This window comes from Aythya marila (genome assembly GCF_965140915.1).
Source record: "Aythya marila genome assembly, chromosome: Z".
NCBI lineage: Eukaryota > Metazoa > Chordata > Aves > Anseriformes > Anatidae > Aythya > Aythya marila.
The window spans coordinates 65,168,041-65,184,014 of record NC_139080.1 but is presented as its reverse complement, the minus strand read 5'-3'; the positions used below and the strand labels follow the sequence as shown (position 1 = coordinate 65,184,014).

General features: G+C 41.9%; 2 protein-coding genes across 2 annotated transcripts in view; one reads left to right on the top strand and one right to left on the bottom strand.

The window, feature by feature from the left end:
- The window catches only part of SNX24 (sorting nexin 24), a 93,744-nt gene extending 87,271 nt beyond the window's left edge, over positions 1-6,473 (top strand). Inside the window, exons 6-7 of the mRNA XM_082783303.1 lie at positions 685-749; positions 5,451-6,473. Of these exons, the coding sequence (XP_082639429.1) occupies positions 685-749; positions 5,451-5,521 (136 nt within the window). The 3' untranslated portion in view covers positions 5,522-6,473. The remainder of the gene's footprint in view (positions 1-684; positions 750-5,450) is intronic.
- Positions 6,474-8,067: 1,594 nt separating this feature from the next.
- PPIC (peptidylprolyl isomerase C) lies at positions 8,068-15,231 on the bottom strand. Its single transcript, XM_082782926.1, has 5 exons — positions 15,107-15,231; positions 12,355-12,468; positions 11,805-11,898; positions 9,999-10,183; positions 8,068-8,629 (listed from the first exon to the last, which is right to left on the bottom strand). Exons 1-5 carry the CDS (start codon positions 15,212-15,214, stop codon positions 8,501-8,503), a joined length of 630 nt encoding a protein of 209 aa, XP_082639052.1. The 5' UTR covers positions 15,215-15,231; the 3' UTR covers positions 8,068-8,500.
- Between the last annotated feature and the right edge of the window lie 743 nt (positions 15,232-15,974).

The window sequence follows — 15,974 nt, the reverse complement described above, 5'->3', positions numbered from 1 at the left end:
CCTTACAGAACCCTAACAGAATCCAGTTAGCTGTGAAATATTTCTAGGAGTGTTTTTACCCATTGAAGTGTATTTTTCTGTAGCAAGAAGATTTAACATAAGTTAATTAGAGGCTTGGGTTCTTCCCTAAGCATTTGATAGAGCTTTGTGAATCTGGTTGCTCTGCCTTGCAAGTGTATGCACAGAGCAGACCAGAGAGGGCTGGCACTGGCTGGAGAAGGTTGTGGGTTGTGTGGGCAGGGTGGGAGACAGTCCTGGGACACTGGTCACTCTGCCCAGGTAAGGCATACAGCAGCCTCGAAGAAGGCTGGAAAAACACTGTGAAATTTCGAGCCTGCTTAGTGGCCAGGAGAGCCTACAGGCAGCGGTACCTGGCTGAGTTGTTCTTGTCTGCGTTACAGCGAGCAGAGCAGGATCGGGAAGACTCAGGCTGGCTGCACGCCACCCCTCCTGGGTGTGACCTGTTCACCCCCAATTTCAAATTAATGGTTTCACTTTGTGGCGGCGGAGCGGCGAGCCTTGCTCCTGGGAGACGGCGTCTGCCCCCCTGGACAGCAGTGGTGTGCAGAAACGCTCCGGCACGAGTCCTGAGCAGCTTGATCACCTCACTTTATCAAAGCTAGTTTGTAGAATATTCTGTTTACTGTCCCTTGATACTGACATCCCTGTTCTTGACCTTTCCAGCAAACTGTCCCACCAGCCTGTGCTGCTGTTCCTGAGGGATCCATATGTCTTGCCTAAAGCCAACGGTAATCAAACCTGTCATCTGCTAACAGTGCTTTACTGATCTGACCCCGCGCCGCATAAACCACATTATTATTAATACAGGCATAGTCAAACGACACGGGTCCAAAATCTAATAACCTGCCAATAAAACAATAGTTCTTGTGTAGAAAACCATTAGAGCACTGAGTGGGGTGGGTGATTTATAAAAGGGTGGATTTTTCTCTCCTAGTTGTTCTCTGAGACAAATCTACTGAGAATTCAAATCAGGAGACTAAGAACATTGTTTTTCTTTTTTTTTTTTCTTTTTTTTTTTCTTTTTTTTTTTTTTTCCTTTTTTTGTTGACCCTTTGGGCTGTTTTGCCTGAAGGATTTGAACTTAGAGGCCCGGTCCTTTATAAGTGCTTTTTCCCTAAACACCAGTCGATCTACTGTGAGCATGTTTGTGTTTCCATTTGGATTATTACTATTTCTTATCATTTATAACCTCTAGAGCTCTTTAGGGGAAGAAAAAAAGAAAAAAGAATGTATACTTTTAAGCATAATTGATGTGTTCACAGGACATTTATGTTAGCCTTCATCTCTTAATACATGGTTCAAAAGAGTGTTTGAAATAACTTGTTATAAACCTTTTTCCCTTTCATTTTTTTAAAGTTCTTTGCATTATTAATTTAGATAGCTTATCCTCTGTCTTCTTTCTAGAATTATATATGTGCAGGGAAAAAAACGATATTTTTAGTACTCTGTTACACCTGGATTTGTCATTTTACTTGTTAGAAGTGTTATTTCTACTAAATTTTGTATTAAAATACATGTTTTGACTTTTCATCCTTTTTCATTATGGGTATGAATATACTTTCAAGGAAGAACTTTCTCCCTAAGCTCTAAATTAAGATTATTTTAAACATGGTATTCTCTTTGATTGTATAAAATACCATCTATTGAAATCAAAAGTCAGGTTCTTGAGCTACCCTGAAAATCATGAAATTTTAAAGAGTAAGTATAGAAGAAAACAAGTGTTTGCTTATAGTTTCTTAGCCAGTCAAGTGTGAGATTTTCTCCTGAGATTTTCTCTTTATTTTCTTGAGATTTTCTCAAGATACGCATATAAATACCTGACAGCAAGGTATAAAGAAGACAGAGCCAGACTCCAGTCAGTGGTGCCCAGTGCCTCTCATGCTCCTGCACACAGAAGGCTGCAAGTGACCAAGCACTGGCACAGGCTGCCCAGAGGCTGTGGGGTCACTGTCCTTGGGGACCTCCAAAAGCCCCCTGGACGTGGTGCTGTGCACAATGCTTGGCTTGGACCCAGCACCCCCAGAGGTCCCCCTCAGCCTCAGCCATGCTGTCATTCTGTTGATTTTTCAAGCTATCCTTCAAAACCACTGGGTCGAGGCTCATGTATTTTGGGCAGTTACCAGTTATACGCGTCGTTACATAGTTAGCAGTCTGTTTTGCAGCCTGTGTCCACTTAAGCAAGTAGCGTGGCCCAACAGGACTGACCCCTGGAGTCTTCATATAAAGCCACAGCTCCAGAGTGAAAGAGCGGGTGCAGGAATCCTGTGTCACTGAGGTGCACAGCAGACACATTGTAGGGTGGTTTTGTTTCCTCTTGGGTTCGTGCTGCCTGATTACAGGTACTGAATGGCAATTTGAGGCTGGAGTACGGAGCACAAAACTGAAGAACCAACATCAAGTGGAAATGGTTAGAAGAGTCACTTGGCAGAGTCATTCCTGACCCAAAATGACAGCACTAATGCAGAGGCACCCACAGAGTTACCTCTGTCTAAAATTGTTTCAGATGCTACTTAGGCTAATATTTAGAGAGAGCTGCAGTGCTTATCGTAATCTTACTGTTTAACACTCTGCTTAATTGCAGACTTGGACTCGTCTAGAACAGTGTGTAAATTATGAATGTCATTTAATTCCACGTTATTCCCAAGGGAGAAAATGGGCTTTACGTACAGTTATCTTGAAACATTAAGATAGCGCTTAGTGTTTCCAGCCCACATGTAAGGGTTTGCTCTAAGACTTGTGCTCAAGATTTTGTAGTTCTGTGAGGGTATTTATCTTCCTTTCCTAAAGTGTACTATGAGTAAGGCTGAACTTGCTTTTCTTGAAATCGTCAGTAGCTTTACAGTGAATTTTGTAACTACATTTTTTAAGTATTGCTCTATTTTGGATGAAGATAAATGTCTCTTCTGTTGCATGATGTGTTTAAATATTAACTAGACCTTGTTAATGACAGCTGAGACAAAGGACTTTTAAGGCTTTTGCCAACGCAGCCTTTTTTTGTCTTTAACATACAATATTTAGAATTTTATATGGCAGGTTTGCCATATCTGAAGACCCTAAAATATCAAATTCACTTGCAAATTATTCTTTACCTTAATATTTAATGAATTAAAACACAAAGTAGAATATGAGCTCTAGTTTTAAAAGAGGGGAGGAAAAAAACAACCACTAGGTCTAGAGGCTCCTCTGAGTTGACTCAGCCTAGCCAGAAAGAAAACAGTTTTTACACAACTACTGTTGCCTTTAAATCGACTTTCTTTGTACCACAGAGAAAATACAGAATGAGCTTTCTAAAATTTTGTCTCTGCTCAGTTCCCACTTTGATAGATTCCTTTGTAAAAAGCAGCCAAGGTTCTTCTATGACGAAAAGTAAGTGTCCATTAGCAAATAACTATTCATTGCATTCACTCTTTGAAGAAGGTCAGCTATGACAGTTGTTTAGATCAGAAGTGGAGTTAGTCTTTCCTGGGTACAGAAATGCCTGTGCTAACATCTTTTGATAAAATAGGAAATTGTGTATTTGTGGGTTTTAAATGAAATAAATAGCTGTTTCTGGAACATAATAATCTGTTTTTCCCCATTGTACTGTTATTTGTCTTTATAAAGGACAATGTTGCTATTATCTTAATGACTGGATTTTAGGCATTGTTATGTTCCTAGACAACTTTCCAAAAATTAGATTTACAATTACAAACATCACTGGTTTTCAGACTGACTTTTTCATGACGTACCTAACACAGCACCTACATAAGCATAACATAAGCACCTATTCTGAAGGACAACGGAGGGAAAAATCTAAAATGCTGAAAAATGGAATCTCAGATTTAGTGTCACTTGCTTGAAAATTGTTCTGACAGTTCCTGAAGTTACCTACATATCATAGAACTGCAAGACTGTGTTTCAGTGTCCTGTTGTGTTTAACAGAATTAATATGCTTGATTTTTAAAGCAACAAGGCCTCACAGTAGATTCAATGCTGTAAAGTTGTATCTCTTTTTATTAAATACTTATTTTGCTGTACATCCCGTAGTACATGCCGTAACAGAACGAGGAAATGCAGGTTACTGCAACTTCAGCATTTAATTTAGAAGGAAAATGTCAAACTGCTCTTACTGGTTTATTTTTTAATAACATTAATGGTAACAGTGTAGATTTACCCTATCAGGGTGATCTGGGATAGCTGAGCTTGCACAACCCGAGAGATCATTATTGGATTCAAAACACTAACAGGAAATGTATAATGACGACTTACTATGAGAAGTTAGGAAAAATTATGCCTGTATTGTTTAAGATGGAGGTTGCAGTTCATGTCAACATCCTAAAATACCTGTTTGTAAAGCCTGTAGTACATTTGAATTACCTTGTTAATACCTGATGAGTTAACTCCTTTAAGCTAATAAGGATTTTTTTTAACTCAGTCCAAATCTACTTTTTGCTCACTGCTTTTAGCTCTAAAATGATATTAGCAGCAGGACTAGGGGGCAAAACCTAATTCCCACCCACATTAGTAATTTAATTTATCGAGTGTCTGACGATTTTTATGAAAGCTGCATCTGCCCATTTTTGAATATCCTTCAGGCTCATAGCTGAAGTAAAAAAAATTAATTAGGGTGGAAAGTTCTATATTAGAACCATTCTTTCAATTTTGGGATCATAAAATGTGATCAGAAATTCTTACTTCCAATGCCCAGTGATTTAAGTCAACCCTTCATTAAGAAGGCAGGAGCTGGCTGAAAAATGTTTTCACTTCAGTAATGTACATGCTGCCATTCCTCTGTGCGGATATATTGTCTTTCATCAGGTAATTCCTTCACATTAAATTTAACACGAAAATTTAAGTGCCTGTTTCCTCTGCAGCTGTGGTGAGGTTTTTTTTGTTTTTTTTTTTTTCTCCTTCATATAATATAGGATGACTTTTTCTAACATGTGACATTTCATGCTGATTAGTCAGCCTGAAATTTTTCTGCCTCAAATAATCATCTCTGATGGTATAGGCATCCCCAAGTCTTCTCAGTCTAAACATTGCTGTAAACCACAATGGAAAAACAGCTTTGAAGTATTCCCAGTAGCAATCTTGGAATTCCTTCAAGTATATTGAGATTTTGTTAGAAATTGAATTGCCAGTGTAATCCATCTTCCTTGTGAGAAAAGATTCAGATAAAGAGCTGGAGCCTAGCAGCATTAAGTATTAGAACATCCCTTTAAATCAATAAGCTACAAATCTGGCAGCGCATTCATGCAATACCCAGTGCTACACTAAAGTGGCTTTAGTGCTGAAACAGCATTACTAATAGCACATCCCCAACACGGATAAACAGTTGAGTGATGTAGTAACCCAGCTTATACTAGGCTTTACCTAGTGAAGTTTCACAGGAATGCCTATTGCACTGACATAGATAATAAAGCATGGTATTTTCTTTTCTTTTCTTTCAGATGACTTTCCTAATGTAGTTATAGAAGGCATCCTACATGGAATATTTTATCCTCATTTACTGCCAAGGTAGAAGGGATACGTGGCTAGAAGAAGCTGAATCAAGTCTCCGAGTCATGCTTAATGATACTAGTAAGAATAAGGTTCTGTAATGTGATAATTACATTCAAAATCAAGAGGCACAACCTCAGCTTCAGTTCAAGCATAATATCTTTTAAAATAAAATCAGTCACTACAGTTGCTGCTTTTAAGGAAAAAAGATATGGAAACAACAGTATAGAAGTTATTTATACTTTATATATAGACATGCTCTAACTATTTAACACTAAAAGCTGAAAGTCATACACTGAATTACACTACCCTTTGAAAATAATTAAAATAATTACTTTTTAATCATTTCTATCATAAGTTATACTAAACTTTTTTGTACCTGGATTTTTCCCAGCACATGTACCCATTGCTGGCAGTGGATAGATTGAAAGTGCTGGCACTGAAGAGAGAGCGTGAGAAATTGGAGGGGAAAAACAAGGCAAGAAAAAATTGAAAATATCTTAAAGCATTTTGTTAATTTTTCTTAATTTATTTTGAGTCTGCTCCTTAATATTAGATTGGAAAAGAGACAACGCAGGTGTATGGAGAGTTCCTCTTAGAAAACATGCTTCCAATTCTGTAATGCATAGCTTTCTTTCAGAAAATTGTCTAGATTTTAGTCAAAATGATTTTTGATCAACCAGGCGATTTTACATGGCATTTACATGTATGCATCTAATTTTGTTGTGACAAATAATCTGTATGTGTATGTATGTTTACTCTGAGTTGACTTGCAGACTGTATTCCATATCTTAACATTTTATGAGTCACAGAGCGCACAGCTCTGTGGTAAGCAAATGCAAGACGATGATTAATTAGTAACATGATAAAACATATACATGTATATACACGTACTTGTGTATATATGTATTTGTTCAGATTTAACTGGAAACTGTATGTGTGATACTGGAGTTTACAAAATAAATTACTTGGAACTTGAATGTACTGCTTCAGTGTATTTTCTGTGCATTTGTGTTCAAACAGCACATTTCTGAACTTATCAGAGATGGTTCTGACATCGCCACACAAAGCATGATAAAATACTTGGCTGCCTGTTCATCTAATATTCCCAGCACCACACTATCCGAATATGCTGCACTTATAAAACAGTGTGACTGAACAGCCGCTACATCCTTGGCCTAATCAGAGAAATAGTGTTGCACAAAAGCAGTAGCGGCTAAGCTAGGCACTAACAGAAGTCAGATCCTGGAGACGTGGGTTGCCTGCTGCTGCCTACTGCATGTTTTAAAGCTGCTTGCAAATGGTGAAAAGTCAGGACTTGCTTAAGAGGTAAGCCTGTGACTGCAGAACTTGTTCAGGTGGTAGAGCTCTCTTTCCTGTCTGAGGGATCAACCTCCACGAAAGGCAGCAGCAGAAAGCTGCTTGGCTAAGGGGGTACAAAATGTTTTTGCTCTTACTTCCAAACACTGCTTCCTAGTGATGCTTTCTTGAGTCTTACTTGGAACATTTTAGTAGAAAAAAAACAAATCCACAGCACAAACTGAACAGCGTTAAGAGGGAAGTCTGATTGCCTAATACTAGGCAAATCTGGAGGTCCTGATCAAGCTTTCCTCTAGTGATGTTTTAGAGAAAGCAATGCTTCACAGATCTCCAAAGAGAGCATCAGTATTTACGTTCAGGAAAGGCCTCAGAACTGTGGATGATGAACCAGCAGAATTATCCTTGCAACTGCAATTGACATTAGGAGGACCTTTGGTAAGTCCCTGCACAGTTTTCCTGATTACTTGCAAGCACAGAGGGTGCCAGTAGGCAGCTCTACAAGCATAGTGTTCACTCCTACCCTACACCATGCAAAGTCAGAACACCTCGCGTGGGCTGCAGGACATCTTCCAGGAGACCAGGCACTTCTAGTGGTGTGCTGCCTTGGGTGCAGGTGGATGAATCCTTCACCAGATCTTGGAGCCAGCTCTTACGTCTCAAGTAAGTTCTAAAATACTGCAAACCTCATGAGAAAAGAAGTCCATATCTCTGATAGAAAACACTAACTCATTAAAGAGCCCAACACAACTGTCCCAAAGTGGAACCTTATGCTAACCTTGTTTAAAAGCTACCAGTTAAGCTGTCAGCTTGTAAGAGTATTTAAGAACCGTTACAAAAATAATGAATCTGAAGTTTCATCTCTAACATACAGCAAAACTGAAAGAAAGTGTCTGAGCCTTACCATAGATAACATGATTAGCCATGATACAAAATCCACCATGCTGTAGAACCAAGGACTCTTCTGTTTTTATCAGTGTTTAACTGATGATCTTATTTAACAATAGAAAGAACTGCTCTTCCTTGAGTATAGGATTGTATCTGAATACAATGCTTTTTTGAAAGACAGTAGGAACACTATCTGACAAGTTAAGATTAGAGAAATTTACCACCCAGCTCAAATCTTACAACCTCATCTGAGAAGCAGCACCCCTTCACAGTTTGTAGAATCAACTGAAGTGAAAAAAAAATATGGTGGAAAACAAACAACATAAAAAAAAAAACACACAACAAAACCCTCCAGTATTTATTTGAAATCCAAGTTTATTTATTCAAAACATTTGTTTTATTGCCCCCCCGAGAAACGTATTTAAAAGAAGCTGATACTTTTACAGAAAGTAACATGCTCAGTTGAAAAGTTGAAAACAAAAATTGCAAAGATTTCCAGAGAAAACAACACGACTGTTTCAAATGTTGAAAAAAAACAGAGGTACTTCTAAAATTTTTCATGAGAGACCTTTTCTGCAAGATTTAGGATTTAGCTGGGTATGTCTTGATTTTCAAGGTGTAACAGGTCCATCAAATTATTACAGAAACAGCCCTACCTACTATGTACGTGGCAAATGATAAGCATTGTCTACACATAGCCTCGTGTTTTAAGGAGAAAACACGATGGATAATCGAGGTCAGTCAAAAATCTGGGCCCCAAAGAATTAGATTTTACTTTCCATTTCAACTGCTGGTCTCACCAGCCATCTACTTCAACTACAAATGGCTCTTTCACAGCTATTTTGCCACTGTTCACAATCACACAGTCTTGAAGGGGGCGGTCATGTTCATCTGTCTGCTGAAGTTCTATCGAGTGCACCACAGACTGCGTAAAACATAAAAATAAGAAGTTCTGTTTAGTCACAGAAATGCCAATAACTTGAGCCTGGCACCAGGTAAGCACCCAGGTGCTCCTAGCATTACAGGTTATTAAGCAACATCTGAACTGAGACCTTTCCCCTGTTCAGTTCCCACAGACACCTTTTTACACGGTACCAGTGGTGCCACTCTGGAACCCACACAAAGTTGGCAGAAGCACATGGCTGGCTGTTTGCCCTTCTATAAAAACAATTTAAGCCAACAAAATATTACCAAGGAACAACTAAAAATACCCTATTAGCTGATCAGCCTAACGCATACAGAGTCTTATCTGAGGTCTTTGAGCAGAAACTGAATCCAGAGACCATAAGGGATGAGCAGTAAATGTTTTTCTAATCCTACATCACAACTGGGCTTACAGAAATCTGATGACTACTTTCACCTTCAGTATAATTGACACACAGATTTTAAGTGCAGTACCATGCCTGCCAGTCAGACAGGCAGAGGCCTCATGGTAGGCAACTAATTAAAGTAGTATTTTTAAAGGACAAAATTCAGTTAGAAATATTGACTATCTGTCTTTGGATATCTGCCCATTAATCTAACGAAACTAAAACTTAGTCTAAATCTCTCAAAATTTTTCAGCTACTACTGTAGCTCACAAGAACTGCATTCAATATGCTGGAGGGGACAGGGAGGAAAGTGTTCTGATGAGATTTTCAAACTTCCCATGGAACTGATCAGTGCAGCACATCATGTTTCCCCATTTATTTCAAAACATAGATTAAATGGAATAATTTAAAAGGAGAAGTATGATCTGTTGGGAAAAACATTTTTGAACTTAAATATTCCATTTGCAATCATATATTTGATCAGTTTTGCTGCTGTGCACATTTTGAGGAGATTAACCATAGATTTCTTCCTTTTTAAATTATTTGAATATGTTTGTATACTTTACATTCACATGCTTCTAAAAACCCGGCCAACGAAAGTCTTATCTATGATTAGCATGTGCTACAAAGTTAGATTTTCACTTGTAGAAATACAATTATTTCATGGTTAACAGCAGTACTACAAGGGGAACCTGAGCTTTGTCTATTTGTAATCTGCAAAGGTATCGGTGCTGATTTCAGTGGTAAGTGGTCTGAAACAGGAGGTGTGAAAGCCAAAGGATGATTTAAGTTTCCATTTCTGTAATCATCGTCAGCTATTTCTTTCAATTCTAAATCTTCCAGCTTCAAGCTCTTCATGTTGTTTTTCTACCACATGCACATTAGATTAACACCAAGTTGTCTTGAACAATTGAGGGCAAATTACGCTAACACAGATACGGTGCAAATTTTCCTCAATTAATCTTACCATTACTTTTAACTTACCATTCCGTCAAGGACTTTGCCAAATACTACATGCTTTCCATCTAACCAGGAAGGCTTTGTCACACTGATGAAAAACTGGGATCCGTTGGTATCTGGGCCAGAATTAGCCATGCTAACCCAACCAATTCCATAGTGTTTGAGCTTGAAGTTCTCATCAGGAAATTTTTCTCCGTAGATGCTTCTTCCTACGATAAAAAAAAATATATAAATATATCAAATAATAATAAAAAACATCTTCAAAAATGGGAAAAGCAAAGTACAAATTCAAGATCTAAAGATTAAAAGATCTAAGATACTAAATATAAAGATTAATGAATTAGAGTAAGCTCAGCAACATCACTGTTGCATCATCAGTGACTCTGCAAACTGATAACATTTTATGTGTAAAAAGTAAGGTAAGATAAAACACCAGATATAAGGAGAGAATATTTTAAGCTGACCATGGTTTAGCCTCTGAATTTAACAAGCAAACTCAGTATCTTCAAAGGTTCTGCTAACATACAGCACTGAACAACAGTATACTTCAACGTCTTCCACAAATTTAAATTACATAATTATATCCCCTAAAAATAAAGTAGCCATATTTTGTGACAATTTTAGTATTTCCTTTTATAATATTTTCCTCCTAGTATACAAAATTACTTTAGACGTTTGGGAATGTATGGAGACCAGAGGGAAGATAGCCCAAAAGACTCAGTGTGTACTGGTGCAAACATTACATGAGGATTTTGGTGTTTTAAAATAGTTTAGAAGAAAAAGCGTTAGTCATGTTTAAGCCACCACTGCTTTGAAAAGAGAACGCTGTCGCATTCTTTATTTGTACAGTGCCTTGCACAGTAGGGGAACTGCTCCCAACACACTGCCAGATGCTATCCCAATAAACAGTATTAGCAGGCAAACAAACATTGCCTACCTTTAATGCTAAAACTGTGTCTTTGGTATTTTAGCCTTCCCCATTGTTCGCTGCAAGGAAAAGGAATGTGTGTTTTCCATTCTGTCCCAGCGGGGAAATCACTAACACTGTATGCAGACAGTTCAAATCGGAGCGCCTGAAGAATATGTGTGTAAAGGAAGAGAAGAAATCAGAAGCCAGAATGCATGCTATGCAAGAGATGCTGCACTAGGGCTGCCCTCAGTGGGCTGGCTGAACTGCCCTTCCAGAGGCTCGGAAGGCAGAAGTTTTAAATTCACAAAAGGAAAAAAAAGAGAGGGCAACACCCTCATTTTTCTAATTTCTCTATCCCTGGTTTGAAATTCCCTCCCACAGCACATTTCAGAAAGTTCCACCGAAATGGCTGAGCTGAGGACAGAGAGCACGGACTATGCCTCGCCTACCTGCCTTCACTCTCTGCACTTCCACTCGTTCATCGCGGATTAGTTTTCTGTAGGTTGACTTAAACTGGTTTGTGTATACATGCAGTGACTGCCTCGGGGAAGAAGCACTGCTGCAAAGCCAGCGCAGGGGAAGGTAGAGATGTCCATCTTTTGGAGACAGGATGCCATGAGAGCTGCTCAGCTGCTCAGCGGGCTCCAACCCACCACGCAAAGCCATGCTGCTTGAACAAGTCAGACAGAAAAGAGCTATCCGCAACAGTTTAGGACAAAGGAAGCTCTATGTGTACTCTGGTAATCCAAACAGTCTCAGTTTATGCTCCAAGATGCTTGGAAAAGTACTAGATGCTTCCAAAACAAATGTTTTCTTCATTTATGGGAGTTGAAAGAAAGAGAGAAAATGTTGTTTTGCCCATCTTTTCTGTAGGCATTTGAGGAAAGGAGAGGGAAACTGACAGATACTGAGTATGTTACCTCCTGATCCATCTCCAGCTGTGAAGTCCCCTCCTTGAATCATGAAGTCTTTGATCACGCGATGAAATTTACTTCCTTTGTATCCATATCCTCTCTAAGAAAATAAAATACATCTTTAAATTAATAAAACATGTAGTTGTATGTGATCATATGGACGTAAGCCCATGGTGGATCACCACATGTCAGAGAATACACCACCGCCTGAGAGAAATACTGGCAAGAAACAAACTAAAGTGAGATGCAGGTGAATGCAGTTGGGGTGCAGAGCCACACAGCAGGTAGCTTCACCCAACCACAGTGCCTCCCCATGCTAGATCTGCACGGTAGGGACAGACTGAGATGCTGATACCCAACTTCCCATAATTACATCCTGTGAACCATCCTGCGGGGACTTCTGTGCCTTACACAGCAGAGCACAGCCTGAGGGATGGCTCTCCTGCACTGACCCGCTGAGTTAAAATGGACAGTTCACGGCTGAACTGGCATTTAACGAGTGTTTATTTCCCATATCCAAACTTTAGCACATGGTGAAAGAAAACTGCAAACCTACTTCTCCAGTTGCCAGTGCGATGAAGTTCTCCACAGTTTTGGGGACAACCTTTCCAAACAATCCAATTGTAATTCTGCCAACATCTCTGTCTCCAATCTTCACGTCAAAGAACACCTAGATGTTTTTGTGAAGAGAACACAAGAGATACCAACATGAGTGCAGCAAAAAGACCAAGCTTTTCGAAGTGCACAACAGTAAGAAACAGCCTCTGGCGGATCTATATTAATAGCATCCTTCAGTCCCTGAGGGTGCTGTTTTCCTTCCAGCCATCAAAACCAGATTAGGCAAACTGTCCGAGAACGGGTGGCTACACGTTTCGTTTCTAATTGTTCTTAAGGGCTGAATGGCACTGTTATATCACGGGTCTGAAGGCAAGGTTCAGGAAGCTTTTTCCCAGACATGCATGTGTTTAAAGCCATATGGAAAATGTGAAATAAGAAAGGAAGTAAGGAAGAAAAATGCTGCCATTCCAGTGTCATGGGCAATGACAAAGAACTACAGTGCTGATGCATCCCACAGACGACAGCTTGCCATCCACTCGCAATCTTTACTGTTTTAGGCATTTGTATGTATGTGATTAAGTAGAGGGGAGAGCCTACAATTCATTAAATTGACAAACAGTGGGAAGAAAACCCTCCTGCTGCAGCAACATGTCCCTTTCCCACATAAGAATTCAAAGCTGCCCAGAGAAATAACCAGGCTGCTCTAGGTAGCTGACTGCCCACAGTCTTCTATGTACGTGTCGCTAAAAAAGCGTACTTGGAACAGACAAAAGGCTTAAAAGGCATTTTAATATAGTTCAGAATATCTGAAGGCATCGCTGAACGTGCAAAAATGTTTCAACAATTACTGAAAACAGGAACAGCTGTCAGGAAATGAGGCATTTTGAAGTTCTGAAAAAGTTACATAAAAACTATTACAACTTCTAGGAAACGGCAATGTGTATTCCTATGATGTGGTATTTGCTGTTCCTCGTGGCACTCAACCAAATATTACTTGTCTGCAACTCTAAGAAATTAGTCCAATAATGATAATAAATGACCACAGGCTCTCCAATGTGAATGTCCCTTTCATGTTCCCCTACTAAACATTTCTACCGTTTCTTGATCTTCCATGTGGTTTTGACTGTTTAACTTTTGGCTAACATTATAAAAGCTACATAGAAAAATAAAATAAAATTCCTTTTGGTTCACCTCATTCATTTCCTTGGCACTTGGCACTCAATAACATAATTCTTAGATGTGTGGCTCCCCAGCTATTAACAACAAACTTTCACTGATTTCTTGACATCCTAATAAATACACCCCTCTGAGTCCTGCCCTCAGGACTCCCTAGCTATGGGCTATCTATCGTTGGCGTAGGTGTTCCCAACACACCTCAATTTCCATGGAAATGTTGTCCAGGTACAAGGCTGCCTGAAATACGTGAGCATCTGGCAACACAACCAAGGCCACAGAACAATGCCTTCAGGTAGGAGCAATGTCAAACGCTTCCACGGACCCCAAAGATGCCTCTGAAACCTACCCCAGGCAGGAGGCCCCACAGATGGCAGAGCTGCTCAGCCAAGCAGCAAGCCCCGTACTTCCACGTTGCGTTGCTTGGGCTTACATTTGTGAACAAAGAGCAAGCTCCTGGCTTCCCACCTGCACCCCACACACCTGTCCTACCTGTTTGGTGTTGGGAAAGCACTGCGCTTCCCAGTTACACACTGCAAAATGTGCCTGTGCACATCTCCGGCGTGTCACGCCTGCACCGAGAAGCTGTGCTCTCCTCAGCAAGTCTCTGAAAAATCAGTGGCATGCTTAGTGAGCTAGCACAGCAGTCCCAAATTTCCAAAAACATGTGGCCAGGATCTTCACTGCAAACTCTCAGAAAACAAACATGAGGTGTCTGATTAATATTTATGTAAATGTTTAATATTATTTGCAATTTGCAGTAAGCGTGTCATGCCTGAAATGACAGAGTCCAGGACACCAGTCAGGGAGGCTGGCTATGGTGAACGTACCTGTACGTGACTGGGAGAAAAGGGTTTACATCAAAAGGAAAAAATGACGAATAGTATTAAATCAGAGGGGGAGGAAAAAAAAAAAAAAAAAAAGGTTGATTGTTGAAGAAAGGTCTCGTGATTTCTGCTGACCAGGTAACACGATGATAAATGAAACGAGCTCCTGATAAACGCAGCATATTGCACGTGGAAAAACGACTGTAGGGCTGCACTGAGGGGCACCAAAAGGGCTTGTTATAAATTATTAAGGGCTGAGGAGGGCCAGGGAGGGGCAGGATGGTGGCACGGCACCCTGGGCACTGCACTGCACATACTGCCGCAGGGTGACCCCAGCGACCCCGAGGAGGCTCTCGGGGAGCAGCAGGGATGCCCGCAGATCTGCAATGATTTCCACGGGGGGAACAGCAAATAAACCCCTGGAAAAAGAGAGAGACCGGGCACGGTGCGAGGGGCTCCGTGAGGCTCTGCGGGCGCCGGGCACGGCATCCTCCAGGTCCCGAGGGCGACATCCCAGCGGGTGGAGGAGGAGCAGAGCACTGCTCGACGTGAGACCAACCAAACCGTGCCATTAATCGCAGATAATTTTTGCAGGGCAGCCGGGGGAAGCAGCCCCGCCAGTGCGACCCCCCCCGGCCCCCACCCGCCGGGGAAGGGGGAAGGAGGGAGGGGAGGAGAAGGGAGGGGGGCGCCGCCCTATGGGATCGGGTGGGATCGGGCTCGCCGGTGGCCGCCCGGCTGCTCGCTCACCTTGGCTGTCACGCTGGGCCCCCTCCTCTTGAATCCCGCAGCCGCCGGGGCCAGGAAGCAGAGGCAGGCGATGGCGCCGAGCAGCGCCGCCGGCCCCCCGCCGGCCATGGCGCTGCTGAGGGGAGCGCCGCGGCGCCTGCGCCCGCCGCCGGGCGGCTCCTCCTAGCGCCATGTGGCGGGGGGGGGCGAGGGTCACCCATCCGCCGCGCGGCCGGCGCGGGCCCTGCTTAGCTTCTGGGGGGGGTGCAGGGGAGGGACGAGGCGGCGGTGGCGGCTCTTGGTGGTGGCTTTGGGGTTAGGGGCAGCGCTGGGCGCCCCTGTGGGCAGCCCCCTGGCTGAGGAGCGGCACCCAAAAGAGTTCAGCAAGCTGGTGGCTGCGACCCCGATGCCTCGCCCGCCAAGATGGGGAGCAGGGAGCCCGGTGTAGCAAGCTGCTTTAGCTTTGGTGCAGCCCTGTCACCTTCTCTGCTCAAAAGTCTTTCACATTTGGGATCTGTCCTAAAAAAAAAGTAATGTGCTGACAGTCCCGGAAAAATGTGCAAGCTGTAACACGGTGAAATCTGTGGCCTCCGAAATTCCAGCGTATGAAGGAAAAATAATTAACAGATACTAACACGCTGCAGTCAAGAGGTTGACGGTGGCATATGTGAGCGTATTCAGGATCAAACTGGGTAGCTGTGCAAAAAAAAACCCTGCATGGCACAGCCCCACGACAGAGCCTGGCGCTGTTTCAGAGCTGTCCCGGAGCTGGGGAGCAGTGCTGCAGGAGCAGGGCAGGCTCTGCACCGCTGCGGCCGCGCTGCCGTCGCCACCCAGCCCTGCAGCTTGGGGCTAGGCCTGCATGAGCAAGCAGCCGTGGTGGGTGTGT

Bases quoted from the DNA above. Each gene is read 5' to 3' on its own strand.
- PPIC (XM_082782926.1), bottom strand. From the start codon at position 15,214: ATGGCCGGCGGGGGGCCGGCGGCGCTGCTCGGCGCCATCGCCTGCCTC. The intron at 11,899-12,354 runs GTAGGTTTGCAG...TTATTTTCTTAG, and splicing joins TCGCACTGGCAACTGGAGAA to AGAGGATATGGATACAAAGG. The intron at 8,630-9,998 runs GTAAGTTAAAAG...TGTTTTACGCAG, and splicing joins GCAAAGTCCTTGACGGAATG to TCTGTGGTGCACTCGATAGA.